General features: G+C 48.7%; 1 protein-coding gene across 2 annotated transcripts in view; it reads right to left on the minus strand.

Annotated features, from left to right (window-relative positions):
* Nucleotides 1-24,614, minus strand: part of ZFHX3 (zinc finger homeobox 3) — a 174,424-nt gene that overhangs the window by 76,188 nt on the left and 73,622 nt on the right. For both annotated transcript variants that reach the window (XM_056360423.1, XM_056360422.1), the window contains exon 4: nt 1,403-1,634. In XM_056360423.1, coding sequence (XP_056216398.1) covers nt 1,403-1,634 — 232 coding nt within the window. The remainder of the gene's footprint in view (nt 1-1,402; nt 1,635-24,614) is intronic.

Here is a 24,614-nt window from a genome sequence, read left to right on the forward strand (position 1 = left end):
GCTGCTGTCCCCTCCGGGACAGTGTGGCAACCACAGCACGCTTTCACTGCCGCCGTGACCTTTGGGAAAGCATGCTCCATGCCCTCTACTCCACTGGGCTGCTGAGTTCACAGATCGGTCACTTTTTTCCATGAGACTGAATTTAACTCTTAATGAAAAATCTCCTGCTTTACTTTTTGGGTGTTTCGCAATTATTTCAGGTCCTTGTTACTAACATGCATAACAGCAACACAACCCAGGTCTTAATTCAATGGACCTTTCTAAGACCCACACCTATTCTCTTCCAGTTTGTGCTGCTTTCCTTTCTCACTGCCTTTAAGCTAAGATGACTCTCCTTGTCCCTATGTGCATTAATTGCAAAATGCCAGTTCCTCAGCGATTTCTGTAAGATTTAGCAATTTCAACAGCAGTCATGCAGGGAAGTCCTGGCTGAAGCCAAGAGGAGGGTTGTAAAGGCTTTTGCTGGCATTGCTCCAGCTCCAGTGTCTTCACATCCCTGACAGCACATGTACCAGAAGACTTGGGCAGGCTCCCCTCCTCCTCCTCCTGCTCCCTTCAAAGAGGGCTTCACTAGATCCTGCTTTTTCCTAACATAAAAAAAAACCTTCTTAACCCTTTAAACAATTAAAAAAAGTACAATTTCTGTTTTGCCCAGCCTCTTCCCTTTAATGTACATTTTCTCTTGCTAGATTCACAGCTGCAATCCCCTTCCTATTACCTGTCCTTTCTGTATGAGCAAATGCTTCATCCAAGTCCTTCACCTTATCCACCTTGTCAAGAGGAGACATGGAAAACCAGCCCCTTCTCCTGCCCACCCCTTGCAACCAGCTCTTCCTCCCGATCCAGTGTGGCTGAAATGCTAGAAATCAATGAACCAGCTGGGACAGGTTTGCACTGGCGCTCAAGACATCACTTAACACGTTACAAAATAGCTACAGAAAGTATAGTACGATAGTTCGTTAGAGTTGTCTAAATGTGATGGTATCTTTAGACACGCATACAACATTCCCCTGTGTAAGAAACTAACCTGAACAAACATACACACATCTACAAGTCAAACCCGCGTTTACCCTGCTGGAACGGAGGGGACCACTTACAACTACAAAACGAAGCATGTGCTCAAGTATTTGGTGCTTCAGAGCCACCAGCCACCAGCCCCATGAGGCAGAGCTATGCTGGATGCTGCAGGTACAAGAAGGGTCTTGTGCTACCCCAGGGCAGCCGTGACTCCCGTAACGCATTACTGACAAGCAATACCGACCCCCACAGCAGGGAAGAGACACAAGAAAAGCCACCGAGCTTGGCACGGAACTGCGTGGAGGTTCTGATGCTGCTGGTCAAATCCTGTGACGCAGAGAAGCCAAGAGCCCGACCCTGTTCATGCAAGGGAGGCAGCACTCACCAGCCTCAGCAGCTGGACACTTCCGGATGGTGAAGATCTGTCCCAAGTCTTCCTCTTCTTCAGGAAGACCTTTCTGGAGGCGCTGCAGCTTACGTAGGCTTTCACTCCGCTGGTGTTTCATGGAACGCACATGCTGGATAAGGTTCAGCTTGGCCTTGGTGGAGTAGTTACAGAGGACACAGTGATAATAGCAGCTTTCACCCTCAACCCCGCTCTCGTGATGCTGAAGGTGCTGTGAAGAATAAAGCAGAGAGATGTGAATTTCCTTTATCATCTCCAGTCTCCCTGGGTTAGTCCACTGTAAATTGCTAAAAGCCACCTGAGAATTAAGAAAGAAACCACATTTTGACAAAGACGCAGTAAGATCAAGCCTGTTTATTCTCAGGGTACCATGCACTCTCCTGCTTAGAAGCAAGAAAAACGTAACACGCTGAAATGAGCACAGAAGCAAAAATCAAGATAGGCAAGATCTTCTCCTTCAGTGAAAGAAAATACCAGATCTAACATTAACATCTATTCACACCTACGCATGGCTAATTCTTTCATATTTGAAGCTCATCCTGGGAGAGGATCCAACGGCATGTCAAACAGATAAAACTAAATTTGATAAATTCTCATTGTAAACTAAGACGACTAAGACCACAGCAATCCTAGAACACGAAGAACCCATCAGATCAAGAGGTCCTAGAAACAGCATATGGAAGCAGAGCATAGAGTGTGTGCCATCCTATCCATCATCAAGCGCTCTGTTCCCTGGCATCTGGGTTTTACTCCCTCAGACCCGGAAGAAAGCAGCAGCCTGGCTTGGAAGACATCTGCCACAACAATCCAGACTGAGAAGCCAATGGTGAGCACGCGGCTGGGTACCACTGCAAGAGGTTAGCACTTAGAAATAAAATCTTGCCACCCTCTGAAGCTCCGCTACTGCAGTCAATATAGCTAATTCAAGATTATACCTTGATTATTTGACAAAATCTATCCATCGTCTGGCACAGAGATCCACGCTGCTAGGGAAATGAATAGCTATTTTATGTCACAGATCCCAAGGATGCAGCAATTATTTCTTAAAAGCAGAGGGACAAACTCACTGCTTACAGCTATGTTGGTGCCATGGCACAGCCCCACTCTGTCCAGTCTGGGCAGCACCAGGACTCAGAGCTCACAGTAACCCTCCCAATTCCCACAGTAAGGGCTTATCACAAGTTGAAGAAAAACGGATACCGAAGTCAAATGTAAGACTCCTCAGTGAGGGCTATTTGGTGTTTTCACTACACACCTACATTTCAGCTAAAAAATAATCCCTGCCAGCTCTGCTGTCCAACCTCAAGACCTCTTTTTGTCTTCTGGGTCATCTCATGAAACTCTTGCCTCACCATGCACTTTGTCCAAGGCACATAAGTAAGGTGATTTGGACATGAACTCAAGATTTGTCAATCAAAAATATTGCCTATGTGCAGCCAGGACCTTCTGGTAAAAATTCTGATGTCTATTATCTGAGTTACAGCTCAGATAAGATTAAAGACATATTACCCAGCGCTGTGTGCTTCGCTAACACGGAGGAAGGAGAGCCCTCTGAGTCTAGGAATGATTAAAAATAGGATAGGAGCTGATGCTGAGGCTTCTGATTGGAAGGGTGAGGGAAGAGAATAAATGTATTCTAGATCTGGCTAATTAGACTAGCCTCTTTTGGGATTGCGATGTATTTAATTAAATTCACTGTAATATTTGAAGAATTCACTAGGGCACTAATCCCGCTGGTGCCCTCAAAAGTTTTTTTTTTGCTGTTTTCCCTCATAAGAACTTCTTCTTCCACTCATTTCTATTGTTTGCATGCATTACTCTCTTTCTGAGCCAGAAAAGGAGAAATGGTTTAAGACATAAAAAGCTAAGGATAGTGAGCCAGTCACAAGAGCCACACACGGCTTGCGTGGCCCGGCTTAACCAGCCTCTCTCTGCCCTGCTTAAGATACAGCCTTGGCAATAAAACCTCCCTGCCGCCCCGTCTCGCCGCAGCCTGGGGGTCTCGCTCCAGGAGATGCACAGCAACCCCTGTCTTCCGTCAGTCAAGAGGGATGTCGGGGAAGCACCCATCCTGCAAACATCACGTTCAAGCTCAGAAAGTGCCAATAGGCTCAGCAGTAGCTTCTGCGAGAAGGCAGAGGAAACCCCTAGTGATCAATTAGAGAAAAAACTGGTCACAGGTTCAAGGAAATATTAAGGACATGGGAACCAGAGGCACAGTCTGTACTACTCTCATTTGAAAGGGGATTTTAGGAAAACATTTGTTTTAAACAGTTTAACAAACATGTCTTATATTTTGCTCCTCTTCTGCGCCCACTTCATGCATGTTCAAATACCCCTTCTGCTTGGGTCAGCTTTGCCTGCCTGTTCTGCCAGAGGCGTCAAGACCTGAGGGTGCCAACACCACCAAGTCCACCCCAGACACGGCACGACATCGCACGCCTACCTCTGAATCATGTCAGTCTTCCAACAGAGGAAAGGAGCAGGCCAGAATAAGACAATGTGACGGACCAGCAAGCACTAGCTGTGAGTTGCTGGAAGTGACAAAACGCTGGACAACTACATGTAGTTATTGTCCATCACACTGTTAAGCTTTCCTCTTGTGAGAATTTACCCGTATCACAGAAAAAAAAATCAAAATATTAAACCAGAACCTTATTAGAAGACAAATCAACTTGAAAATCAAAAGAATATATTGTTCCTAGGAAAACCAACCAGCTACTGTCAGAGAACATTGATTTCTGCAAGTCCGGGAGGGGGTGTTTGCCCCCTCCCTCTCAACGATAGGAAACTTCCAACATCTGGTTCTTCACGCATGGTATGCAAAATATTGATCAGGTTTAGTCAAAGCTCCACTTTAAATCAGAAACAGATAGAGGAACGCTCTGATGGAAACCATACGGCTCACGAGTACAGCTTCCCAGGGGGATGCGGGCTGTTCCTGTATGTACATTAACCGCAGCATAACACCGTGCCACTCACAACACCTATTCCTACACACAAATCAAATGAAATCTGGCCCATCTTCCATTTGGGAAGCGCTCGGCTCTCGGGCTGTGACTCACACAGGACGATCCTGCTCAGAGACCTCATCTCCTCCATTTGCCACAAACCTTGCACCGCCAGCCCCTGACCTTCTCTGCAGACCTTTCCCACGGAACACCAGTTCCCCACTGGTGACGAGCCCCCATATTTGGCAACTTCATCTCAACATCAAGAGGTACCCGCTGCAGCTCTGCCCTGCGCGCGGGGTGGCATCACCCGGGCACAGCCGCGTGGCAGCAGGATGGCAAGCAAACCCCCGGGATGGGGAGCAGCCGCTGGGGAGAGCTGGCTGCCAGCCCAGCCCCACAGAGGGGCACCGACAACCACCGCCGGAGCCTCTCCTTTAGCTTCTCACAACAAAAACAGTATTTCAGGGTGACTCCATACCAAACCATGCTCGCTGGGCGGCCACGCTCACGCCAGCCGCTGGGACGGCCTCAGCCCTGCCCCACATGATCTGCCTGACGCGCGTTCCTGGCCGGTTCAGGGAGTATTGCACAGAGCCCTTCCTCTGGGTTTGGCTCAAAGAAGTTGGCACGTTTAGAGGGTCTGAACGCGAAGACAGTTTAAATAAGCAGGGGAAAAATTGTGACTTGTGCTTATACGCACTGCAGAGTGCTGGGGGCCAGCAGGCAACACGCCATCCCTGTGGGAATCGCAGTGCACAGCCCCGGCCCCTCCAGCGCGGGAGGAGGAGGGGGAGACACCTGCACACCGGTGCCAGCGCTGCCCCAGCCCCTCGGCGCAGGGGACGGGTGCGGAGGGCGCGGGCCAGCGAGGTGCCCGTGCAAGCACGAGCAAGGCTGCCTGTGCTGGGACGGGCAGACCCGTGCCGGATTGATGGACTGACTTTCCAGCCCTTGCTCTCTAACGTCTGGCTCTGAATTGTTTTCTTCTAGTAAATAATAGCATAATAAATGTTCACAGCGTATGACTATGGAAAACTACTTTTAAACAAAGTATGGGATGATGATACATTCAGTTTTTCTTTCCCTTCACCTCCATCTCTCACATCCTGCAAACTTTGTTTATTTTAGAGTCTGTCTTTTCCCCATCTAACACCGCCTCACCCACAGCACTTTTCAATAACCATGGAATTTAATGCGACAGCTGTATTAATCTGTCTGACTGCAGGCAGTCCGCCTCACCCCCGTGCCATGTACTCAGACTAAGTTCTTCGGAGATGAGAGTGTTGTAACTGGAACTGAGGATCCATGTTGCTACTACTACACAAGTAATGAACTCTCCTGCTGAATACCTATGTAGGTGTTACTGCAGTTAATGTTCACCATTTAATCTCATTTCTAAAAACTTTTGTATGTCTTTTAAGTATTAAAAGATGTTAAATCTTTATCTGCTTAAAACCTCTTCTGTATTATTACAGTCATTGTGTAAAGAGCCCGATTCCTATGGTAACATGAGCGGATAATCCTCCCTATAGCACTCTGTTGCCAGAAGGCACAATGTTATTTTTCAAACCTTATTTGCTACATTTAGTGGGTCAGACACTGTTCTGGGGCTATCTGAACTGTAACCCTAGCTCACGAGGGAGATGCAATAACCACTTTGAACTATCTCGTGCTTTTGATGTTTGTTGTTCATTAGCAAAAAGGCCTCATTTCTACGCAAACTTAAATTTATCTTGTATAAAGCTTGCCCTTTGGAGGGCCCTAAAAGCTGCTCAGGACTAACCCGCACTGCCAACAGTGGGAATCCCAAAAGCCCCTGGCCTGCCAGCTGTGAGACAAAGAACTTCTCTCCTCACCAGCAGCGGGCTGACAGGACCACCAGCTGCAGCAAGGACCTGGACCCTAAACCAACCAAATCAGACATCTCTGCAAACACACTGACAGGGACGGCCAGAGAAGCCCACCGCCCGCTTATTTACGCAAACACCCTTGCTGCTTACCGACTCTGATCGCTCAGCAAGACCAGGTGGTGGTATGGCTAATTGATAAACAGCATGGAGAAATCTCCTTCCAAATCACTTTTGATCACTTTCTCCTGCTGGTGCTCACGTTACAGGATGCTCCTGCCACAAAACTGGAGGCCACTCAACTACCAAGAGCTTCTTCAAGAAAAAGTTTTCAGTCTCAAATGTCTTTGGAAGAGTTTTTGTTTCCACATGCAACACCCTTGTACTGCTGAACTCAGCACGATGTCTGCTCTGTTAGAATGGGTAAAATTAGTGACTTAAAAGAACTGACAGATGCAGCTGAGGAAGAAGGAGCCAAAAAACTGCTGAAGGGTTACAAAAGCCGTGGAAGGGAGCATCGCTGCAGATGTGCACTGCTCCTCCTCTTTCCTGCAAGCATTTACATCTGACCAGCACCCGCAACGAGCCCCAGAGCCGGCAGGACCCCTGTGAAGCCCACGGTGGCACGCAGAACCAGTGGAGCACACAGGGGTTACGCGAGATCTCAAGCCACACAGGGTTACTGTGAAAGCCAACACCAGCACACCCTGCCGTGTTCAGGAGGAGGTGTTGGAGGCACGCCAGCCCTATGAGCACATCCTCAGCACAGAAGGATGCCCAGGGATTGACTCTTCCTCAGGGTGAAGTCAGACACGGGTAATTAGTAACAGGCTTGGCAGGAAACATTTCACATGCCAGCAAGAACCGTGCCGGTGACAATGCACTCCTGGGGAGCCAGACGAGACACGATCCTTACACCAGAGCTGGAGGGGAGGCTACAGGTTGCCATGGAAAGGGACCAGACCCTGCAATGGACCTCAGAAGCCTCATAAGTGTCTCTTGGCCCCCATGTGCCTCTGATCTGCTGCACGAGATAAATCACAGTCCTGGAAGAGAAGAATCTGAATTTTTAATGAAAGTCATGTGGATGCAGCTGTCTGATCCCAGTCTGTTCCAAGTACTCCATAAAAGTCAGAGCTGGCCCATCCGTCTTGCTCTCCTTTCACACCTGCAGCCCCGGCTGGAATTTCCTGGAGCTGACGGAGATGCGGGGCGGATGCTGCATGCAGCGAGAACACATGCTGGCTATGCGCTGGTGTGCTTGCAGCCACCCCGCAGCCCAGATGTTTTGAAAGGAGGAAAAAACTGATTCTCCATACAGCAGGTTCAAAAGATGAACTTACGCTTTTTCGTATTCCACCAACATACTGCAGTTGTTTACTGCTTCTGAAGAAGTAGCGTTACAAAACCCTTCCCTCATTCCAGGTTCTCCAGCTCCTTGCATAACAGCTCCTTCGCGCGGCTTGCCGACTGTGGAGTTCAGACTCACATGGCCACAAGTTTTTGCAGTTTAGCTTGTGGTAACTGGAACGGCCTAAGGGTGAGCACCACTCCCCCACCTCCAGCTAAAGCTTCCTCATTATCGCCCAAGCCTTTAAAAACACCACCACAAGATGAGGACAAGGAGACTTTGCGCAACAAATCTGAACTGTGATTTAGCTTTTGGTTCCTGATCTTTATTTTTCTTTCCAGAAGGCTGGAAAGGTAGCACTCCCTCATGCCAAAGCGGCTGAGATGCTCGATGCAAGTCCCTAAGTCACACTGAAAGGCCTAAAGAACAGCACCAGCCACCCCAATTAACAGCCTGTGCCTAACCCTGCCGCCCCCTTCTGAACATCTTTTTGGTGCCCTTCAACCCTGCCTGGCATGAAGTGAATACCCCTGGTATCATGACGGGGCCGACACTGACCCCGTGAGCCCCAGGCAAGCACAGACCTGCTGAGAAGAATGGAGCGCGGCCGTGCAGAGTCCCTGGCCGTCACACCACAAGCTCCCGACCGCCATGATGCGAAGCAGGAGAGAAGCAAGACCAAGGACTTTCCTCAAAGAAGAGCCCTGCAGCAACACACAGGGCAGCTGAGCAGAGCCTGGCAGGTCAGCAGTAACATACGAGGCACACGAGTTCCTGGCAGTTCCAAGTAACAGCCACCCCCCCTTGCAGCACGGGAAAGGAGCCATCCCCATGAGGTCCCACGCGGGCAGAGGCCACAGATGCTCACCCGCCGGCCACAAGGCTGGTGCTCGCTGTGCTGAAATGCTTTGGGATTCCCCCATAAACGACCCCAAAAGTCACCCAGCAAACTGGGCTTGCTCCACCAGCCCTTGAAGTCTCATTAAAAGCCAAATATTGCTCAGCCTAAAGATGGAGAGCTCAGCATGGATTTTACTGAACGTTAAATCAACCAGCAAGCGTAGCCAGCAAACTCTGTGGCACTTTAACTTTAAATAATGCAATAATTATTGAATTTCCTTTTTATAACCGAAGTGCTGGAATGTAAACAATGGGGCTGTAATTGCAGGAAGGGGGGATCAATAGAGGCAATCGTTTTCAGCCATGTTAATTGTAAATACAATTGCTCCAAGATGTCAGCCTCGTTCTTCTCGCTCCCAGAATCATCCTAACGGATGACAGAGTCCAACTTTCCCATTACAGCTGTTCGTTCCTTTAAGAGGTTCTCAATCAGGTCTGATCAATCTGTCAAGATAATGCATGGAGTAAGTAAGACTCTTCCAAACACAAGCTCCCAATCAATAGCCCGGACCTGCTTAATGAGGAGGGGCTAAAGCCCAGAGGGAGGCAACAGTCCCAGCTTCTGCTCAGCTCTGGCAGCTAACTTCTTCATGGGGCCTGGCTAAGCCGATCAGCTCTTAACGAGGACATTGTTTATGCAGACTGTGACGAGCAGCATCCCCACGTATTCACAGTCCCCCAGGGTCAGTGGGCAAAAACCCCAAGAGAGATTAACAGAAAACAAGAGCCAAGAAAGGTTGAACTTTTTTGTATTGACACCCCCACCTTTTTAATTGTGCGACAGATCTGAAAGTACTAATTAATCATTCGTTAAAAGAGATCCCCAAAGATGAAAATCTGTGTGGGACTACTGAAAGTGTAAGAGCATCACTAAGATTCCTCCTGTGCCCTCGAGGAAGAACAAAGCCCATGGCAAAGCCCATGCTGGCCCAGCTGGGCTGGCCATCCCCTTCCACCCCAGAAGAGGCACCCCCAGAGCAGAAGAGGCACGATGGCATGCCGACATCCTCAGGGAGGGAGGAGGTGTAAAGGGAGCTAAGGTAGCACTTGGAGATGCCATTTACCACCTGCATTATTTAACTCTGGTAGCACACGGGTATCCCCGGGTGCAGCTAGGCACTACGCTATACATCGCTGAGCAGCAAGGGGGAAAGGTCTCACTGCACCTGGGCTCTTCCTACACCCGTGGAACTTTCTTTTCTCCCACTACTGCATTACAAGAGCTGCAGTCACAACGGATCAACTCTTGGGAAACTGCAACTTCAGAGAATTTTCCAGATCCCTGAAATCTTCACAGCTCTCCCCAGGGAGGCACAGGCGTAAGCTCTGCTATATGTGGAGATGAATACAGGAGTGTGTGTATTGATCTTGCTAATTATAGTGATAAAAACAAAGCACAATGGAGAGTACATTTCCTATCAGCTGCTCCGAAAAGTGGTGCCCTCAACCTTGTGTGCTCCTGCTCCAGCCATGCGTGGCTTCTGCTGCAGGACCCATGACAGCCCTGCAAGTCTGCAAGGGCATCTATTGCTACTCACTCGTGCACCTCTAAGAAACACGAACCCAATACACTTCATGTGAAGTGCATTCTGTTACAAATCAGGGACCTGAGGGATGTCAACTGTGAGCCGAGCTTCACACAGCAGCTTCTGCAGTGCAGCACAGTGGTTTGGTGACGGTGGGGTGCCTCTTGCAAGCTCACCAAAACCTGAACTGATGACATTTTGTTCCTCAGGAAAATGCATGGTTTTGTCACCTCATACTTTGCATGGCTGCTGTCACCCCTGGAGAAATATGACAGAAAATCTTGTATTTCCTTTTTAAAAGCAGTGCCTGCAAAGTACTGTATGGACAGCAACAGGATGAAGTTATAAAAACAGCAAGAACTTTATTTGCCACAACTCGGCAACATCACTGAGGAGGTCAGGCCTTCCAGTCCACTCCTTTCTCAGTGCTGGGGACAGCCAAGAGCTGAGGAATTCAGGGAGCCTTATCTTTCCCAGAGTTAAGAGAAGAAACATGAAAAGAACAGCTGAACATTAAGACAAGACAGCAACCAAAGGCAGGCTCAGCAATCCCACTGTACAGTCTTTTTTTTTAAACATATTTTGTACATATACTTGAAAATAATAACTTCAGTGTGAGTTGTTAAGCTGTGAACACTCAGCTGAACTAGAACAGCCTGTGAATACAGCAAGTTACTGCATAAAAGGCAAATTATATAATAAGAAGGGCTGGGGGGAACCTGAAAAGACAGCAGGATAAAAATCTGTTGTCCATATTGTAATTATATGGCTGTTGAGTGATTGAAAAAGGCTTTCCATAATGCAGAACAAGACTACGACTATCCATACAGATGATGTATTATTTCCTCCAGCAGCAAAAGGAGTGATCCATGTGTTACGCTGTGAGGGACCTCCGAGCAGGCTCTGCGCGTTCGAAGGCACAGCACGTAACACACACTTGGTCTTGTGTTGCTAACGCCGGCTCCGACTTAAAACAACTACCTGAAACCCTCTCTGTATGCGTGGATCCTGCCTGAAGAATTTAAATTAAAATGGTATCCCCCCCCCCCCCCCCATATTAAGTCTTTTGGAAAAGAAACCACCACGCTCCGAAGGAAAAGCTTGAGGAGCGTTCCGCACCCGCTGCGCTGCTCACCGCATCCCGAAGCAGAGAGGCACCTGCCTGTGCTGGGGAGCGGCACAAGGAGGTTCCCACAGAGGGAAGCAGCCCGAGGGGAAGCGGCTCCCTTTTCGTGGAGGGCAGTACGCTCTCGGCATGCAGCAGGACACGGACGAGGCTGGACGCCTCTCCGTGAGCCCTCACCCGTCCTTCCACATTCTGGCTGGGCTCCAGGCACCGCAGCTGGAAGCCGGGCAGCAGGCTGGAGGAACGCCGGGGATGCAATGTCCTTCCAGAGGTGCTGCGGGACCAGGCAGGACAGGCGGGCACTGCTGCAGCCGACCCACAGGCAGCCATCCCGCTGACACGCGCAGCAAGGGACCACTGTAATAATGCTCCATAAAACCATGTGGGAAATTGAACCAGCCACAGAAAACCACACTGAGTTCACGTTATTTAATAAAATACTACAGACACAGATTAACTTCCCTTGCCCGGTATTTATTGTTTCATCTATCTCTGGAGAAGTTACAAGCACTATGAGAGACTGAAGATTTCCTTGTTTTCATATAGCTTCTTTATAACTTCCTACAGCAATGTACCACATTGAATCCCAACAGATAACCATACAATAACAACAAACAACACAAGACAATTTTTTAATCCTCTCCATAAATCGAAGAATATCAATATCGAAGAGATGGATGACACAACCTCCCCTCACAGAAGCCAACAAGGATGCATTTAGGAACAACAGACCAAGCTCATCCTTCGTCCACGGTCCTCACAGAGAACCAGCTGCGAGAACCAATCTCCACTTTCTCCAGCCAACTGGAGGACTCTGTGCAACCTTGGCCAACGAAAGCCCAAACTCTGCCCTCCTGCCTCACGACAGCACCCCTGCAACACAGAAACATGTACCCCTAGACACGGAGCCATCAACCCTTCCAGAACTCCACCTGCTGCAGTGTACGGTGGTACCTCCTCAGCTGGCAGGTCAACAGGATCCTCACCAGCGTCTGCTCTGCTGCCTTCTCCAGCATCCCACATAGTAGCAGCCTTCTCTTCATCCAACGCCCCTGACCGAGCTGGGCTCAAAGCAGCCAGCCCAGGACACAGACAAGGCACCATATGCACTCTGGGGCACGTTAAGGGCTGCTGCCACAAAAGGAATGCTGGACAGGACAGCAGCAGTGGTGGTGCAGCTGTGGCAGTCTGAAGATGTGGGTAACACAAGGATTTTCAAGAGCAGGCGGTACAAGAGGAGAACCAAAGGAAGGTGCAGTGAATTAGTACAGCAGAGAACAGAAGCAGGAAGAGGAAATACGTAACATTCCTTGAATCTTGAAGGTGAAATGAAAACCGGTAGAGCAAGACTAAGCCAGTGAAGCCCTCCCGGCAGAGCAGCACTTCTTCAGAGGTTTGGGCTGCAGGGCTGGGCACCAAGCTGGGCAACCAAGATTACAACCTTTGATGCAGCAGTAGTGCATCAATATACCCAAAACACAAGGACAGGAGCACCATCCGATTTCAGACAAGCACTGTGAAGGTAAGTTCATTAAGTGTCTGTGAAACACACAAACAGAACACAGAGCACCACAGAAATGCCCATGAGAAAATAAATAATTCTTCATTCAGTGAAAGCTTTGGATTGTATTAGACAAAGCCTGGGGCAATGTAATGAAAGAGGAAGATAAAAAGAAACAGAATAATTACTCACTTGCAGAATGAGGCAAGAATCCTACTGGAAAAATATGTATGGAATTACTTGTAATTAAAAACTATAATAACGCCTGCACACAAAGGGCTGCATTAAGGCAACCTCAAGCCTAGTATTTCCTATGTTTAAGACAGTTGTAAGGGCTTCCATGAGCCGAAGGCACACTAATGTGTCTTAAGAATGGTGTATATAAATTCAGGCAATTGCTCCTTGCCCCATACCACCGAGCAACTACTCTGTGAGGAAAGCTACCAAGTTCTTGGTGAGGAGAATCCTTCCAACCACAGCCTCCTCCAGATTTAACTGGGACATCTCCTCAATCCTTGAACGTGCAGTGGTTCCTAGCACACCTTCACAGGCCTGGTTTCCACCAGAAAGGACGTGTCAGAATGGCCCGTAACAATGTACAGCAGCAAAATTGTTTGACTCATGTATTACACACATGCTCCAAGCCATTTCCAGCCTATGAATGGATTGGGCTTGCTGCTCTAACTTCATCCACAACAGGCTCTTGGCTTGCGAGACTGCCAGGAAAAGGGGCAATGTTTCTCTATAATCCCAACAGACACTGATATGGTAAGTGCAACCCCCCACCCCCCCCCCCCGCCCCCAGTCCCCACCAAGACACCCCAGGAGGCTGGGGCTGCCACTGCCTCCCACCCTTGCCTCTACGTGGCAAGCCTCTAAATGGAAAAGGTCAGTATTCTGCACCAGCAGGAGATGATATGCTTTTTATTCTGTCATCGTGAGCTGACACCTGCACAAGACATCATCCTTTACCAGAAGGGCAGAAACTAAACAACCTGCATTTCAATGGCACAAAAATAAGAGCGCGTACAGCTGTACAGAGCTGGGGAGCAGCCGTGGGATGTCGATAGATGTGGTGGCACTGCTGGTACAACCGCCTTAGCACCATGCAAACGGGGAAAAAAACCTGAAACAAAAAGCCTGGAGAGACCTGCTGCCCCTTCCCTAGCTGTCAGCCTTCATTCCTAAGCAACTTAAACCCAAGGAGTGATGCCAAGGCATGTGAGGAGAACAGGAACTGAGGACAGGGGCTCAGGGTCAAAACATCCCATCGCTCTTCCTCACACTGGTTGCAGATCCTGCAACACCAGTTGGGATCTTGTACAAAGGACAAAACAGCTTTGTGCAGCTCTGCAAATAAACTGAATTTGCAGTAAAAAAACCTTTTAACTAGCCACTACGCTCCAGTCTTGATGATGAATACAGGACAACCCAAAGTTTCCTTCAAATCATTAGAAATCCCCCACATGACCGTGCTTTCCTTCCCCTCTTCTTTTTCCTTACCAGTTTCATGGTAATATGAAAAGACACCATGAAAACTCCCAGCAAAAGCTTTGCCAGCCCAAAGGTAAGGTGTAAGGGTTTATTTGACATTAAAACATTATGAGAATACGTTGTGTTTAACCCCCGAGACGAGCATCCTGTAAAGAATTGCTGAGATGACTGGGAAACAGGCAAGGCTGTAAGACTACTGCAGTCCAAGGGTGCAGTGGACCCTAAGACGCTGGAAACCTGGCTCCCCAGGGAAATGAACAACACACGTTTATGTGCCATTCCTGGTTTTATGGCCTTGGTATAGGGTAGAGCCAAGTAAGCCTGACAGTGAGATTTCAGTTCAACCTTTTTACTTCATCCATGAGAAATTAATATCATCACAATTGGCAAACACCTACATATGAGACTTTCCACAGTAAAAGTTCCTTTTATCTTTAGGAAAAGCCAGAGCAGAATCCAGTGCTCACAACCTGAAGCTAAATAAATGCAGGCATGAAATGGTGCATGTATTTTGAACAAGGTCAGTAGTTAACTCTTCAAACAACAGGATACAGCAAGTTCTTTCTTACCTAGGCCTTTCTAATATGAGATTTTATAACTGAAAGCAGAAGTCTGAGACATAATTCAACATACAAGGTAAGACACAACAGCTTCTCTTAAAGCCAGACTGTAGTGGCTTACCTTCTGGCTTTTAAAACCAAAGACAACCCTCCCCACCGTTGTTCTGCTACCTAGCCCGTGGCTCACACAGCACTGAGCACAATGCAAGCAGCAAGGAGGGGTTTCAGTGCCTGGACCCGTTTAAACTCCTACTGAGGGGCAAGCTCCAGCTTCCTGCATTCATACAGTGCTTTCTTTTAGTGCAAACGTAACACTGACGGCAACGCTCGTGTGAGATTTCCTATGTGTGTCTAAACCCAAATTCAGTTGTACAATGCTTCTGTAGAGGGATCTGCAAGAGACCAGAATTGCTCTGAATAGTAGTTGCAGCTATTCCCTCCAAGATGAGACTACAAATATGGAAAATACAGAGCTTATAGAAGTACACTGAAGCAAACAGCATAAAATCTGAGATGATAAACGTCTCTGCTCTTCGGTGCTCCCTTTGTTCAAGTGCATTTGCATCCACTTGTATTTCAGTATATAGGTACAGAAACTCCTGGGAAAAGCCAGACGCAGTATTTATTGGTTTTAGCAATTCTGGATCTGCAATCCACAACGTAAAATCTGCGGAGATATGCACAGGGTGAATGATAAATATGGTGAAGGCAGCACTAATCAGCATTACTGACTACTACAATTCAGAAATAGAATGGAAGCAGCAAAGTCTTTTTTGGGAGCAGTGTCCGCTCACGGCAGAGAAGTGTGAAGAGATGACAGATTTCTAAACCCTATTTATGAAATTGCATGTGTAACTCCATTTACTCCAGTAGCCCTAAGACTCTCATTTCTGTGACCACGTGGGATTAACTTCTTCGCAAAGATACTTGCTTAGGGTTGGTGTATGCTATCAAGAGGCCAATATGCAGGTTTTGTGTCTTGCTAATCCACTTGCCCAGCCCAGGGTTACACATTTTAATATGTCTACCTGGGCACTGCAGTACATCCACCAGAAAACCCAGGTAAGTAAAAAACAAGGAGGTATGAAAACAATAAAAGCAAGGCCCCTACTTTGTGGGACTATAGGAAACACACAGGCAAACAGAAGCTCCCTGTAACACAGACCCCATGACATGAAAACACCATCAATGGAAGGACTCCAAAGTCTTTAAATCTCTCCAACCTATGGTCAAAGCATAATCAAGAAAACAGCTCTGGGACAGCCGGACCAGCTGTCTTCTCCAAGGGACTTCTAGCAGAGCACATGCATCAGCATCTGCTCCATTTCTAGCAACACAGCTGGTGGTCAACAGCCGAAACAAATCTACAGTACTGTCCTTCTTCATGCCTCCCTCCTACAGGCATCGATCCTGGGTTCATCAGAAGTACTACAAGCAGGTGCACTCCGCAACCACCCACAGCAGCACAAACATGTCCTAACGTGACATACCTCGTACGCAACACCCCTGGAGTTACAAAACAGCCCCAGGAACACTGTACACCTGCAGTTCTCAAAGTGGGACTCCCTCAGGCTTTTTACTGGAGAGGATGCAAGGCACACCTCAAGTGAGGAAGGCAACTGCCACCCCAGGAGAGCTCCCAGCCATTCTTCACTCCTCTGCTTACCCTGCCTAAGGATCCTCCTTCCTCTGGCACACACGTGAAGACTACAATGCAGAAAGGATGGCTGATCCAAAAAGTCAGGACCTGCTGAATTAAGAGTTCCTCTGTGGCACAGACCAGGGGACGGGAGGACAGCTGGATGGGGACAGGGCTGCAAGGAGACCCAGCAGGAACCCAGACAAGGGGACAGGACCTCCCTGCCTGCAGCGTGACTCAGGGGATACCCAGAAGCTTTGCCACAGCACGAGCCACCATCCACAGCCCCGTGCTGTGTGGGTGCTTGATGCGATCCTGTCTTAGCCCACTCACCCACCCAAGCCCTTCCTGCCTCATCCTTCTACCCCCTTCACTGTTCGGCTGCTTTTAGCTACATCCACCTCCCAGAAAGATTTTGGCATGACCGCACAGCTTCTCCCCTGCTGGCGCTCTCGTTTTTGCTTCTGACCGAGGATCCAACTCGGATCTGCACCCTGACAGCAAGCGCCAGCACAAGCTCAGGCTAGTGCCAAGTCTCAGCACAGCAGCAGCACCGCCCCGGTTTCGGCAGCTGGTCCAGAGACACCAACAACAGGGAGTGAAGAAGCCCCTCACCCCTCGAGACGTGGGCAGCTCTCACGTCACGGAGGGGCAGGGAAGAAGCCCCACGCAGAGGGACCCCAAACTGAGCCCGGCTGGAGGATGCACCAGGACCCCAGGTGCTGCCAGGGGGTCCCTGGGGCTGTGGGCAGCCCTGCCAGACCCCAGCGCCCCGAGGCAGCCGTCGCGCGTGCCTCAAGCTCCGGCAGCAGAGCTGCGAGACGAGACGCCGTGCTGGCACACTCGATGCAGAGAGACAAGTGCTGTGCTCCTTCCCCACCAAAAACCCCGAGGCCGCCAGCGTGTACGCTAACCACAACCCTTTGAGAGGCTCGTGTATTTACAAACTGAGGCATGTTGAAATCAAAGGGGATACCATATGACATAATTCACATTAAAATGTCAACAGGCTGACAATTTATAGAGTCAATCCACCGAAGGTGGGGAGAACTAAGACGTGGTAATTGTTTAATTCCCGCTTAAACCAACAGCAGCTTTACCTTCAAAGCGGTACAATATGCAGGGCCTTTCAGGCTGCCGTCAGCCAAGTGATGCCAGCCGCTGGCACTCAGCCAGCAATGAGGTAACAGCGTTAACTGTTTACAGGCACTTCTCACCAGCAGCGAGCCCGGCGCAGGGCTGCGGAAGGCAGGATGCTGCTGGGAGAAATGCAGCTCCAGCCCACCCCACCACAAATATTTGCTGTCAGCACAAGGACAACCTGTTTTTCAGGAAGGCAGAGCCCCTCAGCAGCCGTGGGTCCCATTACCGCACCTCAGGGAGGCACGGCACACCTCCTCCTCGGGAGGAGACAACAGCGGGCTGAGCGCTCCGAGGGCACCGCTAAGGAACCTGCTCGCACAGCGCCTGGCACCGGGCGGCCCTGACCCTGGCTGGGACCTGCAAACACCTCGGCAGCGACACAATGGAGGTATGAAGCTCCCCAGCTGTAAATTACTTTAGGGCACACGTGAACTTTTTACCCCAGGTAAATCGCAGCAGCTTTGCCCGTATCAAATACATGGTGTGGTTTTGCGAGACATGACACCAGGCCACCTCTGCTCGCTGACATCCCTTGCCCATAGACAGGCTGCTGCCGACGTGCCTTGTAGTCTGTAATAATGCATAAGGAAGGCATGAGAGAGAGGTGTGCACCACTGGGAAAAATTTTACCTGGATAAACCACAGCCAATAAATTTTCTATAAATGCCAGCTAATGCTGTCCCTTTGAGAGCAATGGGAAGGGACTGCGTGGACTCCAGAGTCCTCTGCACAGACTTGCTGTCTGTACATAAACAGTAACACCTCATTCTCTCTTCTACCTCATTAACTGAAACGCATTAAAACAAGTGTGCATTGGGAGCAGAAAATAAGACTGTTAAACCAAGCTGATATAATCCTCATCAGCTGTGGGAAATGAGAACACATCCATTACACTGAATCAAGTGTGCCAACTGTGATTTACCGATAATGTTAAGATCCCAAGAAAGATGCTCTTCCCCCTCAACTGTATTTCTCCTGCTTCTTTCACACTAGGCAGCTCAATTGGCCATCTTCAGGACTGTCTCGTGTGTTATATCAAGAGCACTTGGGTCACTTTCCCCATGCCAGCAGCCACCCTCCAAGTACAGTGCTGTGAGCATTGGTCCAGCACTGCAGACAGCGTTGTACAAGTCTCCTGTCCCCAGAAGGTATCTGCTCAGTAAGAAGTGGGAAATCCTCTGACTCTGCTAGTACGGAAGTGGAAAATAAAAGGCCAAGTCAGCACAGTGCACACCCAGAAAACAGGACATTTCAGAATCACAATCTCAAACCGGGACATTCCCAGCCCGACAGTGTTTGCCAACAGCAGGGTTTACCTTGGGTGATGGATGTGCTGCTGAGGTGTTCGCACCTTGCCTTAATGTCACCAGCCTGCAGGACAGCACAAAGGGGAGAAAATACCGCAACACTGACATCTGAAACCACCAGTGCTCACACCACTGTGTTGTTACAGGTGGCCCCTAATCCCCCAGGCTGAAGGTCAAATGTGGCAGAAGACCACATCGGGTGAGTCTGAGCAGAGGCGACAAGAGCCGTCGTGCAGTGACCACAGACCTCCAGCAGCAAGGGACGAGCTCCACACAAGGATAAGGAACCGCTCCATTCTCCTGGGGGGCAACCAGGACATGTCCCTGCCCTTACGAGCAAAGATTTGCTCGAGATGTTGGAGAAAGACTCATTTTTTCTTACCCCAGGGAGCCGGAGTAGGGGAACCCTCCAGACGTGCCGGCTGCGGGATGAGCCGCTTCAGGCCCTCCACCACCCTTGGGCTTGAACTGCTGACCTTACTGGAGCGGCTCACGTTTCCAAATTCTCTTTTCCGTGGCCAAACAGTGCTTCTGGTGCAGCAGGACAGGGTCTCCTCTCCTGACACCTCTGCCTCGCGTCCGTACTTAGAGCAAGAATGTAAACAACCGCTTCAATATTCGCGTCTACTATTTCAGAGTTTTTAAACCAAGCATAACTATTAAACAGCATTTCTCTCTGGCTGCAATCTGTTTGGAGCGCAGTCTAGACTGGGCTCTCTGGGACTTGTTCCTTGATACGAACCTTGGGGAGCAAACGGGACACACCAGGGTCTAAGCCGGCAGCTTCCAGCAGCCTGCGCAGGCATTCTGAACGGGGTCCATGAAGTCTGTTTAACCAGCATGATGTGTGCAACAGAATCACAAAGAAACAGGCATTTAAAGTGACATCTGTTGGATTAATTAGCTGTGTAATTAGCCTCCCCTCTGTGGAGATAGGCTTTGTTACTGCTGCCTGAAACTTCCCCAGGTGATTTTCTTTGTAACCATCATTCTCGAAGCATGAGAAAGAGAGGAGTGGGTGGGACATGACTGTAAAGCCTGTTCAGAAAGAGAGGCAGGAATAAAGTCTAGAGGCCATTAGGCAGCTGAAGGGAAATAAATGGCAGCAGGTCAGAGGAGCCTAACTGCCACATGAACGTGGTGAAACCCAAATGGGTCATGTGCATCAATCCTTGCAAATTCTGCAACTGTGGGCAGGCCTGCACAAGGGATGAGGGAAGGGATACAAATCAGATTTTTACATTCTCCCCAATTAGAGCACAGCATCCTGGCCCCTGCCTCAGCTCCCCACTCTCCCCAGCTTGCAAGCCCCAAGGGCTGGTGGCAAGGGGGGAGGCAGAGCAGGCTCAGACAGCCCTGGGACAAGGCAGCAACAGCACTTCTACCTGAGCCGCCACAGCCTGCTCTGCTGGGAGAGAAATTCTGAGCTAATGCTGAGGACAAAGAGCAAACCTGGATGCTGGGATTAACTGCACGCCACTGATGATTCGGTGGCAAATTACAGGCACCTCCTTAGAAATCCACCTTTCTGCTTTAAATGCAGAACAAGAGAGGGGAGGAAGAAACCAGGACATACATTCCTGGTGTCAGGAAGAAAGCAATGTAAAAATGGAGCTGAATGGCAACTCCAACACAAATCAAACTAGTATCTAAGCAAGTATTTGTACTCCAAGTTGCTCCCAGCAGCTTTTCCTTATTATGCCACAACATCCAGACTATTAATAAATACCTCACAGCTCGTGGCAATGGGAAGGGTTCAAAATACGGTACTGGGAAGGCAGTTTTGGAGAACGATGGGTGACACAGAAACTTCAAAAAACCAACTGACTCCGACACCTGCTTATTATCTTTACTCTGCACAGACATGTCCCTGCCAAAGGGACATGAGCTGGAATCTGCTCCTTCTAACACACCACCGCTGGCTCACTGTGTCCTGGCAGAGGGATCTGCAAACTCCTGGAAGGTAGTAAGAGTCAAACTGCTATCACGAAGCTTTTAAATAAATATTCACCCACCATCTTAAAAGCTGCTGCCACCCTGCACCAGGCACTAGCACCCCCCTGGGTACTGCCAGCGGAGCAGAGCACAGCCTGGCAGGCCCAGAGCTCCCGGTGCCAGCTCCAGCTGTTCAGGCGATGGCAGCCACGTGCCCAGTGCACATGGCCACGTGCTCCAGCAGCAGGATGGGACAGCACGCTTGTGCTCTGCCCCGCAGCTCCGCAGTGTGGGTAGCTGTCTTTGGCAGAGAGGCAAAGTAACCCGGAGACAAGTATCTTCAAACAGCTGCAATAAGGTTTACCGGAGCTTGTCCAACCTTACCCAAAGGCACAACTTTCAGAGAACCTGTTGCGTAAGTGTAACTCATTGCCTAATTTGAATTGCAGAACTTGACTGCATGCATTACAGTGCAAGGCCAGAATTTTTAGGACTGGCAAGTAGGACCAAAAGAACATTATGGTATTAAGTTATGTATTATGCATACATTATTTATTGTAATTTAATGAATTCCCTAAGAGAGAGCAAACATAGAACCTCCCATGCTGCTTCCACAGTAATTTTGGGGACTTTAAACTGTTATGAAATTTTATGCAGAAATAGCAGTTAGGACAGAAGATGACGAAGTGCCCTGTAGCACTAACTAGCACAGCCTAACAGAAATCAGTAGTTTACGCCACGACACACAGAACAGGCTGGGGGAAGCACCTTACAGCCTCCTTCCCAGCTTGTGAACCAACTCGATGCTGGAGATGGATGTTAATGAACGGCCATCCATTATTTAACAAGGACGTCATCGGAGCCTGCGGCTGCACTGCTGTTACCTGGACAGAACTGGTATCTGCGGTGCCAAAAGCCTGACCCTACCCCAACCAGCAAAAGGAATTAAGAGCATTTCCGAGGTCTCTGAGGCATACTGCCCAAAGAGAAACACGACCACCCAGATGGGAGCACAGGGCCATCAGGCTGGGGAACCACTTGAGCACTGTGTTCAGCAGACACTGGCAAGCAGGAGCTTACAAGCCCTGCACTGCAACTCCACTCACCAGCTTCAGCCTCCTACAAAACTGTCCCCCCATCTCCTCCAACACTCTCACCCCAAGCCTTGTTCCAGTCCTACCCTGCTCGTCCTCAATGATGCGCATTTGGTGCCTGCAGGAATGTCGGGATAAGACCCCAACAAACACGCCCATTGCCTGGCTCAGAAAAATCTCCTTTCAGCTCTCCTGACGAGCTCCCCGTTGCAGTGCTAAACCTGCAGGTAGGAGAGCAAGGGGACACTCATACTTCTGTGCCAGCCTGTGCTCACACACTAGCTGATCACCCAGAAAAAAAATGCAGATCTTTGGGATCCAGATTAGCATCCCTGACACACATCCACCCTCCAGGCTCTCCTCTGCAGAACGACAACCTCCCACATCAGTGCAGGAAGGCCAGCAGGTTCCCCAAAAGCTGGGGACACCACAGCAAGGTCTGCTAGAGCTTCTGTCAACGGCCCCACATCAGCGCAACGACCATAGCCACCTTGTCCTCATCCTGAAAGTCTGTACAACTAGCATCATCTGAAATGGGAAAAATTCCTGTTTTGAAATCTAAATATTCATCCACATGTTCCAAAATTACCGGGATAAGAAAACTGAACCATAAACACAGACAAAACTGGCATCACACATGGGGAAAGGTCGTGGAAGGTTCACACTGATGCTTCATCAAAATGATGACATCTTACTGTCAGAGAACAGCCAAGGTGCAGGACAGCTTTGCAAGATCTCTCTTACTCCCCAGCACTCAGCCTCTCCCCACCAACCCACACACCTTGGCAAACCACAGAAAAACCAAGCCCAAACAGCTATCTGCAGCTCTTCACAACTGACTGCTACAGAAGCTGTGAAAAATTGTCAGTTTATGCAGATTAGGATACAAGCTTGTCAAGGTGGTTTTCAGTTATTTGCCTTTTTTTTTTTCTTGGCTTTTGTTTGTTTATTTGGTTGGGTTTTTTAACCTATTCTCACAAATATTTTGAATTTTAAATCCTGTTTGCCAGAGAGCTTTTAGCTATATGTTTTGGCTAACTCCTAGCTCCTGCTGTGCTGCTCACTTGCTCCTGTTCCAGTTGCAGTCTCCCTCATTTGTTATTCAAGTTGCTTTTACAGGGTTGTTTCTTCACTAAGCTGTTGGTTGCACATGGCTCAGTACTTACTGGAAAACTGTTGAAAGACAAATCTAAGTGACTGAAGTCCATAAATAAAACATGCAGCAAGCAGTGCTGTGTGTTCTCAATAGTTTTGATTTCAACCCTTTGGAAAAGCAGTATAGAGAAAGTGAAAATTTTGTGATCCTACGCTAATGTACTTTATTATTAAATACCTAAAGGAAGGTAAAAACCTACTTTAATGCCAGGGTGATGTGATGGAGCAATCTGTCACTCGGAGAAACGTGCAGTCCCAAGAGGGAGGTATCTGAAAGGGTTAAACGCATAGTGAGTGTTTTTTATATTAAAATACTTGGCAATCCCAACAGGACGCGAAAGCAGAACCAGATTGTAGGGCTTCATTCCTCCTGTAATTGGCTGTACTGTGAAAAACAGTTTTGTGTAGAAGCAAAGTACTTCTTGAATCTCTTGAAGCCTGGAAGGCAGCAGAGGACAGAGCTCGCAGAGGGGTGCTGCTTGGGCTGCCCCAGAGCTCGCGGTCCAGCTCCGAAACCCCTCTCAACTCAGGCTCACCATGTGCACAGACCAGGGTGTAGTTCAGAAATTTTCTCTGGCTACAGGTTCATGGAGGCTCAAAGTTCATTCCAGATTTAAGCACACTCTAGTCCTCAGAACCACTTCAGTTCATAAGCTCATCTTTCATCGTAAGCTTATCCAAGACTAGAGGATGGCAGATTTGAATTAAAGGTTTCTGAGACCAGCTTTAAAAACAACTTCGTGGGGAGGCTTAAATGAGTATTTCACTTGTGAAGCTGCCACTGGAATTTTAGCTTAAGACTTTGTAGGAAATTAGCTAAAAGTCCCTTGTACTCTGGCTTCTGGCACAATTCGTGTTACTCATGACTGTAATTCAGAGCTTGGAGGCTGCATCTGTAGTTCAAAAGATAAACTTGCAAAAATAAACCCAAAACACACAATAGGCAGATAGCGAGTAAATCAAAGGTTAATACACCTCTAAGTCCTTTGTAACAAGCATGACAGGCTCTTTGTGGGCAACTTCACCCTAAGAAACTTAAAAGACAGAGATCCAAGAAAGTTTGAGAGAGAAATCAAAACCCAAACATGTTTCCTTTTGCCTACATTGAACCATTTGGGTATTTCAAAGCTGAACCACACCAGCTACTCGCAGCTCTGGCAACGCTGAGCTGAGCTCTCCTGCACCCCTGCGGGGTCCGGAGGCTGAGGCTGGGCTGGGGGCAGGCTGATGGCAGAGCCACCGCGCGCTGGCAATGGCCAGGGGAGCTTCCTGCACCCGCTGCGTGGTGCCACACAGACCCCTACCAGCTGTCGCAGGAGGACAGATTACACAGAGTGTTTCCCAAACTTCTGGTAGGCTAATTAAAATGCACTGAGAAGAGAAAGCAATCAGAAAGTTTACACTTTAGTGTCTCACATCTTGGAGCCGAAAGCCAAGAACTCCTTTTATTTGCTTCTCATTGATGCCATTAGTCTTCTGATTTTTTTTTTTTTTCTTTTTAAAGCTTGAAAACCTAAGGTATTTCTATGAAACTCTTTACTTAACAAAATATAGGGCTTTCCTACTCCAAAGTCCTACAGGAAACACCTACTGTCAGCCGAGTGGTGGGATCAGATGACTGTCAGCTCTACCCTACTGCAGAATTATGGCATACTTAAC

The sequence above is a fragment of the Falco biarmicus genome, chromosome 15 (assembly GCF_023638135.1).
Source record: "Falco biarmicus isolate bFalBia1 chromosome 15, bFalBia1.pri, whole genome shotgun sequence".
Classification (NCBI taxonomy): Eukaryota; Metazoa; Chordata; class Aves; order Falconiformes; family Falconidae; genus Falco; species Falco biarmicus.